General features: G+C 47.8%; 2 protein-coding genes across 2 annotated transcripts; both read left to right on the forward strand.

The window, feature by feature from the left end:
* The first annotated feature begins 7,084 nt into the window (after positions 1-7,084).
* Positions 7,085-9,840, forward strand: F4807DRAFT_310884 (uncharacterized protein). Its single transcript, XM_047995048.1, has 5 exons — positions 7,085-7,838; positions 7,891-8,065; positions 8,122-8,607; positions 8,663-8,899; positions 8,957-9,840. The coding sequence occupies exons 1-5, from the start codon at positions 7,701-7,703 to the stop codon at positions 9,712-9,714; spliced, it is 1,794 nt and encodes a 597-aa protein (XP_047857603.1). The 5' UTR covers positions 7,085-7,700; the 3' UTR covers positions 9,715-9,840.
* A 4,031-nt stretch (positions 9,841-13,871) lies between these two features.
* F4807DRAFT_311081 (uncharacterized protein) lies at positions 13,872-14,975 on the forward strand. Its single transcript, XM_047995051.1, has 3 exons — positions 13,872-14,625; positions 14,676-14,845; positions 14,903-14,975. The coding sequence occupies exons 1-2, from the start codon at positions 14,072-14,074 to the stop codon at positions 14,719-14,721; spliced, it is 600 nt and encodes a 199-aa protein (XP_047857604.1). The 5' UTR covers positions 13,872-14,071; the 3' UTR covers positions 14,722-14,845; positions 14,903-14,975.
* Positions 14,976-15,059: the final 84 nt, after the last annotated feature.

Raw genomic sequence — 15,059 nt, forward strand, 5'->3', positions numbered from 1 at the left:
TGCCCCCCCCCCCCCCCCCCCCCCCCCCCGCGCCCCCCCCCCCCCCCCCCCGAGGCCCAATTGTCGGCGCCGCGCGACTGCAGTGCTTGGGTAATTCGCGGATGGAAGCTCGGTGCGTGGGTTAGAGGGAAAAGATAGAAAGGAAGGCGTAGAATGGAAGATAGAAGACGCCATAAGAGGAAAAAAAGGAAAAAGAGTAACGCCAACCCCATGTTGAATGGACACCTGGACGGCTCGGACTCCGGCAAGTAGATTAGGCTCGAAAGCTGGCTTTTTATTTATTTTGTTTGTAGGCGCTGCTAGCGAATTATTAGGCTACGGTAATATATACATATAGAAGAGGTGGAAAAGTAGTACGTACACACACATATTGGGCGCAGACTTTAGCAGAGTAGTATTATGCGGTGAAAGAATCTTCATCCGTCCAATGTTAACGACAATGGTACGCGCATACATAAATGTGTAACACATACTCTCGCTGAATTGATGCTGTCCTGGCAGCGCCGGGCGATGTGCCATGGGTAGCTAGGCCCTATTCTCAGAAAGGACCGAGTTCCAGCTGATCAACGCCTTGATCCGAGCTTCTAGAGCTAGACGGTGGGTAAAATAAAAATACGTCAGGCCGGCGCCAATGACGATTTCATGGACGTTGGTCGTACGACTCTTGCAGTCTTTGTTACAGGTTTGATAAAAAGCCACTGTGTATGAAGTGCGCACTTGACGAACCTAGGTAGCTAAAAATAAGCAGCTATACTTCAGGTAGATCATTATAGGAAACGGTTATTACAGAAGCAACTAAGAGACTTGACAGGAATATTTAGAAACTTTTACATATGATTGTGCGGGTGATCATCCCGCTTGACCAAAGAACGAGCCAAAGTTTTGTCCTCGATAAGGCCGGTTATATCATTCAAAATCTATTGTCATATATTCATGGTGATCGTTGGAACCGACAGAGCCAGTCAGGTCCGGAGACTTCGATCTTCTCACATACATTACCGATCTAATGCGAGAAGTTACAAGAAAACCCCTGCAGGATCTAGGCGATTCCTTGTTGGACACGCAGGACACGTTAGGCCAAGTGTTTCCCACCACTGCCCAGGTTGCTAGCCTTACGAATTGGAATTAGAGCAGGACGTTTTTCCCGTATGTGGCGGGTTTTACCAAATGAATGGTTGAGCGCCACGGCCGCTGACGCGTGCAGCCATCTATCGAATTCCAAAGGAGCTCTCGTCCGTGATTGGCCCTCGGCTTTACCAATACTGCTTTGCCCAACTCGATAGTCAATTACCGGCGGTCAGACTACTATTATAAAGAAGGTAATGATCTCATGGAGCGACATCCAAGGTGAGCGAAGAAATTCCCTTCTTCACCGAGGATGATCGCCGGCCCACTCCTGCGCGACGACTGGAAATTGTAGCAATATGTAACGTTGCCGAAAAAAACCCCATGTGATAGCTGGTATTGTCTGAGATGTTGATTTCCGATCCATGCTTTCAAGAGCTGCGAGAAAAAAAAAGTTCATGTTGGCTCCTAAGTCTTTACCTACTTGCCTACCTACCTACCTACGTTATAGACATCTCCCAGGCCATTCGGACGAAAGTCGAAGCTGGGAAAGTAAAGTCCGAAAGGGATGTTCGTGGTTGGCGAGATCGACCCGACGATTTGGTAGATAGGGCGGGGCCGGAGGACCCAAATGGCAATTATTGCAGGCGCAAACAAAAGGCACCAAGGAAGTAGATCCTGATGAGGCTATTAATGCATTCAATTGGAGGTAATACAAAGGCTGGCAGCCAAAGGGAGCTCGTCTTGAACGCCTCCATGCGGGTTGCGAGGCGTCCGTCAGGAGAAGAGCCAATTGGATTCGAACCATCCGCATCGTCCCAACCGAACCGGTCTCCAAGAGGCTTACCAACTATCAGCATGTATAGGAGTCTGACCCAAAGAATTTCGACCGGCGAATTCTGGAATTCCGGTATGTGTGGTCATCAAACTCCGAGTTGAGAAAAAATGGTTGTTCGCTGACACGATGAGAAGTTAAGGTCGCCGTGGTCGCCGTTGATGGTCATGGCGGCCGTGGGGGTTTTATGAGGTCCAGAATATCGACCGACCTTCATGAATTTCTTTCTACCGAGGTGGCTCGCCACCAAATAAGCAAAAAAAGAAAGTTCCAATGCAATAATGGCCGTTTCACGTAAACGAAAACGATCTCTCCCACCCTCTAGTGCTGGATCTAACGCAAGTACGAACCGCCTGGCGGGCTACACAAAGCCGTGTTCGCGAGTGGTGATTCGCGCGGTCGGTAAGGTTCTCTGAGACATGACAAGGTGACGCTGGCTTAATGCCGGGCGCCTGGTCCCTGCTCCCTTCGCAGCCGGCTTACGGCTGTAGGAAAAGTGATATACGCATACGGGAACCCTCCGCTTTGCTTGCTGACAGGAATTTCCTAGCATAGTTCCTCGGACCCATGGCCATGTTATTGGGACAGTAGGTAGACGGAACCTTGGAAAAGCTTAGATCTTACCCCGATCTAGACCCGGTGGGTCGCATAATAAGGGATGGGTGAGGCTTTCCATACAAGTCTTCAACCAGCGTTTCCGCCAGCTCCGTCTTGCTTTATCGACGCCTCACCAGAAAGGACTTCGATACCGAATGAACAACGTGAAGCGGTCGGCCCGAGCTGTCTTTACGGTTGCAAGACCTTTAGCGAGTATAACAGGGAGTCAACGAATGGATGTCGTCGATCCTAGTAATCTCCAAGTCACTAGCCCTCCACAAGGTTCGAGACAGTTTGTATCACTTATATATGTACGCAGCGTTGATGGAAGACGATGTCATTAGGTAAGGTGTGGTGGGACTTCGGCCGAGGTAGCAAGGGACTTAGTGTATGTAATTAGAAGAAAAAAGTAATATAATAATAGCAAGGTTGTACCAGAAGCAGATCAATGTTGGTTGACAGCGGGCAGAGGCGTTGTCTGTGCATGGGAGTTGACGGGTTCGCGTGAATGCCTCGCTCAGCTTTTGGTTGCTAGCGTATCTTGAGATGCTGGTTTCGAAACACTTATTGCGCCAACGATAGTTCATCGAGCGGGAGACGCACGTACTCGCATCTTCCATCTGGCACCTGATGTCGCTAATTCAGAACCCTCCCTGCCGCGGCCGTGCATGTCCATGTAGGTAGATATGTACGTACTTGGGATACCCACCTACATAAAAAGCTACCGCACTTGGATATTAACGATGCGACCCTATCTCCTACATATCACATAGCAGCTACATATGAGATACATGGCATCCCGACACATTCTGCTGGTTCTAAATAGTGCTTTTGTCTTTGTTCTTGTAAGTTTGCCTTTGGAAATTTGAGACGCTAGGAGGCTCGAATGAGATGAGCTTCATTTATAAGATGGACCAACTAGTCGTTTAGCCTCCGTGGGTAATCCTTGCAATATTCTGTAGCCTCTTTGAACCGAGCAACCTGAGTTTAACTACATCTCGTACATGTTTATATGTGTAACTGTGTATGGGTAGGTTCGGCCTTTAAAGCTCTCTGTAAGCCCCCACATAGTTATGTGACAAGACAGCAAGACTATTTATCCGGATGTATCAATCACTCGCCTGCGGATTCGGGAAATCTGTAATAAGGTACTGAAAAGGTGGTGATATACGGAGAGGTCTAGGCAATGCTACGTTTAAGTAAGTAGGTAGGTGAGTGTACATGTATGTACGGAGTATGTTCGTGATGAATACGCCAAGACTGTCTACACGTGTATGTAGTCGTCTTCTCCCGGACCCATAAAATGATTATTTCCTGGTCAAGTACTTTGCGATATGTATACATCCAAGGCTTACGAGACCCGATCTACCCCAGAGCTGGGGTGGATGATAGATTTCGCCTTGACAAGGCAGGCGTTCGAGCGTATTTGGCGCTTAATGCTTAACCGATGGACTATCATCTGCTGATGAAGCAGGAGAGAAATGATGATTAACAAACCCGTCCGCTGGGTTGATCTGCATTGGATTTCAGATCTTGGGGCCCCGACAGGGGTGACACAACGTGGGGGGCTAGACATCCAATATATTCGATATCTTTATCCAAGCAGATATTTTGGGTAGGATGTTTGTCATGTAAGGTTGCTGAAGAAAATGAAAGATGATGGCGTTACGGACGCCTTTGACAATGAATGGATACCATCGGCGCGGTATCTATGGGTCCATTCATATATCCCTTCGGATGTTTAAAACCCAAATGATCGATGATGGTATCATGCTAGGGATGATACCTCACGGCTTGTTAGTCCGGTTCGAACATGAGTATGATTCCCCGGAACCTCGTCTCTTCCAGGGGCTTGCTTACTTGGACTTACCGGCTTTACGGTACATACTATGAAAAGTCCAGGCAACATTAGTTGAATCGAAGTAAGGAGTGTCGAATGTTAGGGGTTCGGTACTCCTCGACTTATAATACATACATGTAATACTTGTAGTTTATGGTGAAGTAGTACCTAATCCAGGCACCTACGTACATACCTAGGTATGTTTATGAAAAGCTACAGTATTTTAAAAACAATTCGTCTTGTAGCAATTATTATTCTTTTCCTGTTTACTCAAATATGTGTCGAATTACGTATCTTTTCTCATTGTCGAGGTGGACCGAGGTGAAGTGGTGATCGAAAGTAGGAAGTTGAAAAGATGAAAAGGGAAAGAATCGGCGCGTTCTGTACTATGTAAGAAGTAGTCCGCGATCATTGAAGTCGAATTTTAGTTTCCTTAGGCTATCTAAGCTAGGCACATAGGTAGGGTAGGTACGATAGATTTAGATCGTCTGCTCTTTCTTTTAGATTTCGGAAATGACGCGTAGGATAAAGCAACATAGTCGGGAGGCTCTCTCCCTAACAAGCTCTTGAACTCTTTCCCGCCCCGGCCAGTTCGGGTCGCCCCACAACTCCACAACGCACCGCCCCGGAACCGCCCTTCCAAGTGTTGCAAATCCACTTAGGCACTATCCAGGGCCACTTATACCCACTCTTCCCGCTAATAAGCTAAGGGCAACCAATTCTAACCTTTTCTAACTATTTCCCCTTGTCAACGAGCAGGGGTATACTCGCACACATCATGCAGAATCACCAGACCGTGATCATTCATCCACTATTTTCTTGATCTCTTGTCTCTCCGTCTTTTCTATCTCCTATCGTGCTTTTCTGGGCATCTTCCCTCTTCGGCGACTAATCATCGAGAGGGCATGTCGCTAGTTAGAAATTCTTCGTGTCTTGCCTGTTGTTGGTAAAAAACAAAAAAAAAAAAAAAAAAAAGAGAACTCCATGTTGGAGACAAGTATAACTAATAATGCATCAGTGGAATAATTCCTGCATAAAAGACGGCATATTAAGAGAGAGCTCAAGATTCTTCCCTGTCGAGGTAATCTGTCATCTCGCTGAATCAAGATTGTTAGATCTCTCCCAAGCACGCATATGCGCTACGTTGCAAAAATGGATGACCATCGACTATAACTCAAGTTCCGATTCTTTCGGCAATCTCTCGCGTACGGAATACTTTCCAAGGTTGTCGGTGCGTTCAGACGTACGCAGTAGACTGGAGAATGGAGACCCTTCACTTGAGGCACGTGTGTACATGTTATGTACCAATTGTGCAGACAGGCAAAGCGACGCCATACGCCATCTAGGCCTGTCCGTACTTGTCTCTCTCCCCCACTGTACCATAGAGGATTTGTATTGGTTGGGAAGACGATCCATGTACAAGTATGTAGTGTACTGTACATTACAAGGCCTTATTGATGCCGCCATCCATGATCACGACCCCCGGCTTTTGACTTCTTCGGGCCTTGTGGATAGCCCATAGCTTGAGAGCTTTTCTCGCCTGCTCGCCCCTTGACGGCAGGCCCCCTCGCAGAGAACCCACACACGGCCTCTCGTTACCACCTAAGGGACTAAGGTAGTCTACTTCGCAGCCCGCAAGCCCATACCATACCCTCTGGACATCCAGCTGCATACGCACATCCGTACTCTTTCGTACACACCCGATAAAAACAACTGAGCAAAGGACAGTCCTTGCTCGTCAAGACTAACACCCCAGGCTTATCGTGGAAACGAGGGGCAGGGGTCTCGCGAAATCGCTTCGTCCCAATATCCTTGCGATCTGTCCGTGTGTTTGGCCTAATTTTTGTTCACTACGAAGACTACAACTACTACACACAGTATTTCTCCACAAACCCTTTGCCGCTTGCCATCGCATATATCCCTTTTCCTTTTTTCCCTTTTCGCTGAGCTTTATTTATGAGAACAAACCTCGGGTAGTCCCACGTTTACCGAGTGGATGTGTCGCCGCATTCTCGTTTCTGCGCGAGGCAGCTAGGTCTACCATTTTCTCATCGCAATTGTTTGAGCTCTCGCTGCTGCTGCTGCTGCTGCTCACCTCCTCCCCGAGTACCACTGCCGCTTGCCGCACGAGCGCTGGGAATCACATGGTTTTACGAACACTTTAACTCCGCCGCATCGTCATCTATCCCTCGCATTATACTGCCGGCAACCCGTGGTGGTATCTAGCTAGTTAGTTGCCTTTGCCTTATTAATTCATAGCGTTCAATGGGCCCCCTCTAAATTGGTTGGTAAAACGCCTGTTCAGATCCTCCTCACAGTGTGCCCAGCTCTGCGGCTGCAAAAGCAACGGATAAGCGTATCTAGCAGCAGCAAAGCTTAGTGCAATTTATCTTGAATTGGCTTTTATACGCTCTCACGACGGTCTTGAACTGATTCTGAGACAGCTACAGAAGCCAGGACGGGGCATATCACAAGCGAGTAAAGAGGCCTCACTGCTCGATGTCTTACAACTCTCTAAAAGTGAAAGAGGACACCCACTGTCCTTCGCGCGCAACCTTTACTACTAGTTGATAGTCCCGTTTGAAACTCGCTGCGGGCCTGTCCAGCTCATTAAACTGAATACACGACTATTCAGCTCTAACCCTACGATATTACCTTTCTTTGTTAGCACGGAATCCATGCTCAGCTTAGCCTAGTTCGCAGCCGCCTACCAACTCTTTATATCCAGGCCTGATAAGACTTATTTCTCATCCCGTTTAGCCAACCACCCCCCCTTAGGGACGCAAGCTCCCGCTGCCGCTGCTAAACAAAGAAAAGACTGTCTCGTCTGAAGGCTATCAGCCCTCGATGTGCGTTTTACCTTTCCGTTCGGCTTCTCCACATCAATAGGTCACTACCAGCTCCTCTTAAGCTCGTTTGGGTCTGCCAATACGAAGTGCTACACTCTTATCTCGCCACAACTTCCCTTCTAACTATACCCTCGCACATATATTGGGCACGCGCACCACCTTTACTTACATCGCCACAACATATCTAGCTCTGACAAGAAATCCTCCTAGACTGCACCCAGCCGGTGTCTTCATTCTACATCAAAGTTATTTTATCCAATTCTGTCTTACTGCCTGTATCTGTGAGACACGCCTGGACACAGCGTCGAAGTCGGAAATCGGCGACATTTTTTGCAAAGGATCCGAGTGGAGCTCAGACGATACGATTGCGTGTGATGAACTGAAGCGCATAGTAGTAGAGAGGCTCTGCGAGTTCACGAGTTCGCCGCACCTTCTACAAGACGAAGACTGAAATAAGATCTCCTGCCACGAATAACTAATTTCAAAAATCATATACCTTCTTACACCTCCAGCCATGGTGCAAGATCTGAACCAACCCCGGGATCCCTTCCCACCCAGGACATATTGGGCACACCAGGACAGATTTCCTATGGAGCCAGTCCAGGACGATGGTCGCTTCGCCGACTCACAAGACGTGAGACGGCCCCCTATGGTGAGTTGGACGTTATCCTTCTGGTAAAACTGTAATACTAAGTCTTAAATAGGCGATTGACAAGGCCTTGCGCGAGTACTGTAACATTTCCGCGGAATTCTACGTGGTCATGACTGTCATTGAGGGAAAGCCTCACATATTCACAGCACCACATATACCTTCGATAAATATATCGAGATTCTTAGATGTGGAAGCCCTCGGCCGCGAACTGCAGCGTGCTCAGCCTGGTAAGTTCCAAGAGTTTAGTTGAGGATTTAGATATATAACTAAGACCTCCCTCTAGCTGCAAATCCTACGTATCCTGAATCAGAATTTACCTCCTTCGATTCAGATATCAGCCGATATTCTATGGACTCGACTAGACGCTGGACACAAGACCGGCGGTATGGTCAATCTATGGGTTTGACAGGCTTTGAGGATGACGGGGAATACAAAGCCCGCAAACGGCCAAGAGCAACGTTATCACGACGTGAAACCGAGAACTTCGAGGATGAACCAGTAGCTTCGTCAAGTTCCTTGAGGAGAAAGATTGAAATCCGCGACGAGAAGGCTGTATGGCAGTTCTACGAAGAACGTTTTAAAAGCATTCAACAAAATGCATGTAAACTACTGGCTAAGGCTTGGGTGAAGGCTGTTGAGCCTAAGAAGCAATCGACACATCCCTATACAGGCTCAGACGAGAAGGCACCCGATTGGTGGCCCAAGCCTTGGGGGCCAGGCAAGGAACACCGAGTAAGACACAAGGAACCAGATCATCTATATAAGCGAGGTAAGATGAGTATAAGGGATATGGGAAAGTGCAAAATACTGACTCGCCGTTTTAGAACGAATACATCTTCTGGTACATATTCTTCGGCTGATCGTTGAGCCTAACCATCTTCAACATCCAACCATCCAAAAACTCTATTTGAATGTAGCCAAGCTGGAGGAGGTTACCACCGAAGCCCTGTCATCGTTCTTCGCCGACAAAGAAAACCCGAGCAATTTGGCGAAGAGACCATATTTAAAAGAGATATTCAGAGTCGCTCAAAATGAAGAACGTTATAAAGACGGACAGATCGGTAAGCAGTCCTAAACTCTCTAAAGACGTATTAGAATGTCACTAAGTGTATACGTAGATGGAACAACTATTGTCCACGTAATGCCAAATGATCGAGTTGGCCAGGGCTACGTGTCGGATACTGAGGATGTCACCCCGGGGAGAGAAGACGGTGACCATAATCCAACGCCGAACTCTTCTAGTGCATCGCCTCAGAGAACAAGTATACCACAGACTCTTATGGCTCAGGCTCACAGCACAGAACAAAGTCCGACCACCCAAATGTCCAGCGACACCTTTGTGGGAGATATGCCAGTTCGCGGGAATCAATATTCTCAGCCACTCCTAAATCCAGAAATGACCACGGAACGACAGACCTTTGTGGAGGCCCCTAGTATAGCCAATCATGCCCCACTTAATCCAACAACGAATATCGGTCTCCACGATATGTACACCAGTACTCACGATTCCAGCAGGAGATCGTCCATGTTCACCTCCCCGCCGGAGTACACCAGCCCGGCTACGCCAACCATCTACCAACAGTGGCAAGCGAATTCAACAGCGCCCAGCAATCCGTCGATTTATGCCTTCCCGCAGCAGGCAGGTAATGCGCATCAGTCTTTCGTTGGCCATGCCGGCGTGTCGATTCCACAAAATCAGCAATATATGGGGACTTCATTTGACGGGTTATCAAGGGGAAGCCATGATACGCAGCATGGTGGCATGATGCGCGCACTTCCTCAGCCTGGCTACCCTAGCTATATGCCCCACGAGCCGGGACCTCTTTCGGCATCAGGTACTAAGGCTGATCCCCTTCCTAGGCATCCCACACAGTAGGCCCACTGTCAGTCGACGGGGGCTTACGATCCTGTCGGGCGACAATACCTGTGCTGCCCCTACCTGTGTGGGTGATTCCGACCTAGCGTTGGAGCTTCCCATGCTGGGGCAGATCATTGAGCGTCTATGTCTTGTAAGCGTAACTCTACGATTACAGCGTCGCTATTGATTGGTTGGTGGTTCAATTTGATTTGAGAGTTAAGAGTTCTTGGTGTTGAATCTTTGCTTTCTGCGTCGAGTTTTGAAACTCGATGGAAGGCAGTCCCTCTGCAATGAAGGATGCTAGGATGCCACATATTCTACGAGCTCTTTTGTGTTCTTCTCAAACATTGAATTATCTAACTGGTGGCGGCAAGTTTATTGCATACTCGCAAAGTGCTATTGAAGACGTTGTTCTTGTACAATGCACAAATCACGGTGGTGGTTATTTATCCTTTAACCTTACACGAAGAGAGGCTCGGCGCTGTCGGCTCTACAGTTTGCAATTCACCTTGTTTTGTTTTGTTTTATTTTCCAGCGCTGCCTTGTCTTGGCCGTTTTCTATCGTCGATGCCTACCCTGCGAATATCACGTGATAACGAGAAGAGCAGAGGGGGGCTCAACAAAAGGGGCCGGCAATAGTGAAGAAGCATTAGGGCGGCAACCAATTCAGTGAGGAGGCTACAACTGGACGGTGGCTTTGTTTGTTTCCTACAGGATCAATACCACGCAGGCATGAGTTGGCTACGTCTCATTGCATAGCATGGGTGCCATACGACTTACACGAGTCAAGGGCTTATCGGGTGGTTATTTTATCCTTGCGTGCTCTGCCTCGCCGGACTTTGGTTCGTTCATCGCATAGCGAAGTACATGGAGGTTATTCTGTCCTGGCGCGAGAGTGGTGGTGTTTAGCTATTTGTCTTTTCCCTCCCGCGTTGCTGCAACTCCCTTTTCGAGCCGAGATCACGCCGTCACGATCACTGTTTTTAATTTTCTTACTATGTTTTCCATGTGTACCTACGCTATTCTACACGGGGAAGTTACCACTTCCTTTTTGGATGCTATCGGCTTGTCCCGCTGAACGAATGAGCGAAGGGGGGGAAGCGGAGGATGGCGAATTGGGAGAGGACTTAGTTCGGTAAGCGGTACCGAGGCTGAGCTGGCTCATTTTGGTAAATTGTTGCGTGTTTTTTCGGGCAATGTGCATTAGGCTGGAGGAACATAAGGGGCTGGAGTATGTGGTCCGCGCGTTAAGGCGTCTGTCTACACATTCCTTGCCAGGATTTAATTGATAACGAGTGAGCAATTCAAGGGGTGAATGCATCTACACTACGAGTATACTATACCTTCAGACTTGAGATCTGCTTCAACAACATCTCCCTATCTTTTTGCCGTGGTAAACGAGACGTACTCATTTCTGTGACAAAGAAATTACAAAATTTTTCAATATATTCGGACAGGTAATTCTATACTTCTCTGATCACCTACTTTTTTTGGCTTCTTTCCATGTTGTAGTTCGTGGTTGGTGAACCGATCCATGCGGGCAGAAAAGCCAGAGTCCACCTGATGTTCACCGATGAAAGCAATTGGATGACCAGGAAGATGCATTTTGCTCCGCTTACACCTGATATCCACGGGGCGTTGCGAAGTTTGCCTGTTTCGACATGTATTCTGGGGTCTAACCCACGGGTAAAGGCCCGTCCCGCTTTAAATCCCGTTTCTGTATACATTGTAAGTAATATATCATGTAGCATTGTTAGATTAAGGTTAAGGAGATCTATTTCGTAATCTACACTTTGATCTGATTCCCAGTACCGGCAAACGCGCACACATAGCCAGATTACGTTATAACATTGCCTATGCATATGTACGGTACACACACACTTCACAAATCCCAAGCGGTTGTTTTTCCCAGGATCTGAAATCTACAGATTTCTGAAAAGTGATATATGTAAAAATTACGGCAGACCCGCTGACCCGGCAAACGACCATGCCCCCCTGACCCGGCTCTGTGCCAACCTTGGAAATCATGCGAATACTACGTAGGAGCCATGCGTCAAAGCCAATCCGGGGTTGTCGCTCTACGTGTCCACCAGACGCAACTGAAACTCGGGCGCCAAGGCTATCATAATAAAAGGAAAAGGACGGGAATAATAAAGGATCGCCCCGAAGGAGACGAACGAACTTTGAGCGCGCGGAAGAAAATCGCGCGTCTGGTGGTAGAGTTGTTCGTTCGGGTCCAGCCAGCCTCGAGACCGACGAAAGTATCAAAAAAAAAAAAAAAAAGACAACTCATGAACACGCGAGATCGCGGGATCCGGCTGTAGATGATGCACTCCTTCGCATGTAGGTAGCAAACCCACCCCCGGTACCGCAGAGTAGGGTCGGTGGTATGGGGTTTTCCTTTTGCCGATATGCTACAGGTCATATCTCACATAAGTAGATTGACGAAACGGCTTGGATGGTAGCATCCTCGTCATCGGAACGGCGCTGAAGAAATTGCATATCGCCAACTTCTCGTCTCATCTTCCACTTCCATCCTTCCGCAAGCCGCTGCCGTTTTTTTGTCGGGTTACCGCCTTCGGCTTTGCTCTGGAAATCTGCGATTAGGGAAACGATTGTCGGGTTGTTCGACATTCGACCCGCATATAAGTAGTTGTTGCCGACAAAGAGTGTTGGCTGACAGGTCGGCTTTGCGTCAGAGTCTCCAGGTCTACCCGAATTCTCGGTATCTAAGGGGTTGCTTTTCAGCCATCTCCACCGCGTTTTCTTGGGTCACTTAACACATCCATACGTCAGCCAGTTAGCTTTGTCTTGAAAAACAAGAAGCCATTGTAGATCGAAACAGAATTACCAAGGAACCAGTTCCTCTATACCCCTTCAACTCTGCAGAACGATCCTCCACCTGCGGGCGAAATGCTTCGCGGAACTATGAAGCTTGAAACAACACTATATGCGTGAATTGGCTAGTTAAGTACATGATAAACGCGTCACCATAGGGGAAGGCAGCTGGCCAGTTAGATGTTTCTAGGGGACTAAGGTTGCATACCTACCAGATACGTACACATTGCCGAGGGCAAAATGAGGCGAAGACATTTGCCTCGATGTTTGGACTGTTTGCCGCCAGCTCTCATCGGTTTTGAGGGCCGGCAATCGCCCAATAGGGGCATTTTCTACTACCTTAGTCGAGCAGGGCAATCGCCTTGCACTCCGTCGCAAAGCTTTTCCAGATGTACAGTACACGGGACGTCCAAGCAGATCTACATAAAAGTTGGGTGTTAATATTCCTTCGCCGCCAATATTACAAGTGACAAATTGTAAACGTTCGTTTATCTCCCTTGGCCCTTTACCTGCCACTCTCCATGCCGTACCTAATCTAGATCGTCCATTAACGCTGCTGCCCGCATCGAGATGAGGAATGGACATATGAAGCTGCACGTCTTTGAATGGTCGGTAATCACCCTGTCACCCCTAGCCTGCCTGACTGCGGGACCTGTCAAGGCTAGTCGAACGCATGTAGCACATCCCGCCTGGTGGCTGACCTGGAGCCTGCGTTCCTCGTTCGAGGGTTGCATACAGCTTGCATGGACGGGTCATGGAAGATGTAATGTGGCATAAAGATACGCAGGACAGCGGTCAACCGTCCCTTCGGGGATTCTGTGCATGGGATCCATACAAAGCCCTGGTAAGTCGGCGTCCAGCAATACCACACCCTCCCTTTTCGTCAAGAGTCTAGAATACACGAGGCTATAACGAGACTAGTTTCCCATTTCTACCTACATAAGTACCTGGTAAGTACTTGTAAGTATCTGTTATTCGGCCAACCGTACTGGAGCCTCTAAGTAGATCCTTGACCCTTTCCAGCTACCTCCTAAGCTAGGCGAAATGTCACTATATTTCATCGCTGCCACATATGTTTCTTTAGTACCTTTAAGTTCAATATTCTGTCAAATAAAACCTAGCCAAATACTAAAGTAGGTATGAAGTTTAAGTTATGGTATTCCCACTCACGCTGGCGAGCTTCATTCCACTAAGGTTGAGTCATCTAGGACCGTAAAATTTATATAAGTTTTATTCATTGAGTTATTGGATAATAAGCGCTGAATATACCCAGGTCGTTGCCAAGATGTCAGCTTTTGGCTCGGACGTCTTTAATAGGCTGAGGTATTACGGTATTACAACGGGCTTTTGTTTAGGTTACCTCACAGCCTTGCGATATTTAAGTAAACAATATGAATACCTAGCTTAGGATAATTTTGTAGGTTCTTTTCTGCAAATTAATCTGGAACGAGACTTTCCAGGCAGACAACGATGCCAGATTATGGACTCTTAGAAGTCTGTTCTCCGGAACAGGCGAATATTCATGTGATCCTAATTCATGGGCCTAACGGCGGTCGATCTAGTACCTGGACGAACAAGAAAAGCCCAATTCTGGCCTAACTGGATTGGCGAAGAAATCGCTGGAGCTCGTGTTTGGGTATATGGTTACAATGCTAATGTCTGGTTCGACGGAAGCCATGATTATATTGTCGCACATGCTACAGAGTTGCTCAGCACCTTGAGAAGAGCCAAGATGGGATGGGAGAGGAATAAACCCATCCCGACCGTCCTAGTTGGCCATAGCCTCGGGGGCATTCTAATTAAACAGGCCATGTTACTGGCGAATTCCCCAGGAAAGGAATACTCATATCTATTCGACGCCGTCGTAGCAGTTGCCTTTTGTGGAACACCGCATCGCGGTTCCGTTTGGGCTAACCGTCTTTTTGGCCTTTTCGTTTGGGAAAAGGCTCCACACCTCGTGAACCTCCTGAGACGAGGCACGCCTTACTCACTGATGGTCATCGCTGATAAGTTTAACAATATATGGCGCGACAAACCTGTCGTGACATTTGTCGAAACGAAAGGTGTGCACTTGCTCGGTAAAGTACCTAGGTAGACAAGTTCCCCAGTACTCTTGACATGCCTTTCTCAATGGGTTTCAGATCGTCCAGCCTAGCGATGCCGTCACAAACTGCGCCGGGGAGGTAGTTCACGAGATAGAGAAGAACCATAGCGCCTTGGTCAAGCCAGATAACCCAACCGACAAAATTTTCTCTACCTACTCTAAAAACGGCACTAGAAAGCTTTCGATATTCAACACCCCGTCTAGACGGTCAGTGTTCGAAGCAGTCTAATTTCATCCATGCGAACACTAACCGTAAAATATCAGGTTATCCTCATATCCCGGAAAAGTCAAGCACGCTATCTAATGTAAATAATTCAACCAGCGTCCCATCCACTAGCGAAACTCGTCTTGCCTGGGCTAGATTATGGTCTGAATTTTGTGCTACCCCCAATGGTGCGTGGCAGAATAGATTGTATCCATC

The sequence above is a fragment of the Annulohypoxylon truncatum genome (genome assembly GCF_022578515.1).
Source record: "Annulohypoxylon truncatum strain CBS 140777 unplaced genomic scaffold F4807scaffold_5, whole genome shotgun sequence".
NCBI lineage: Eukaryota > Fungi > Ascomycota > Sordariomycetes > Xylariales > Hypoxylaceae > Annulohypoxylon > Annulohypoxylon truncatum.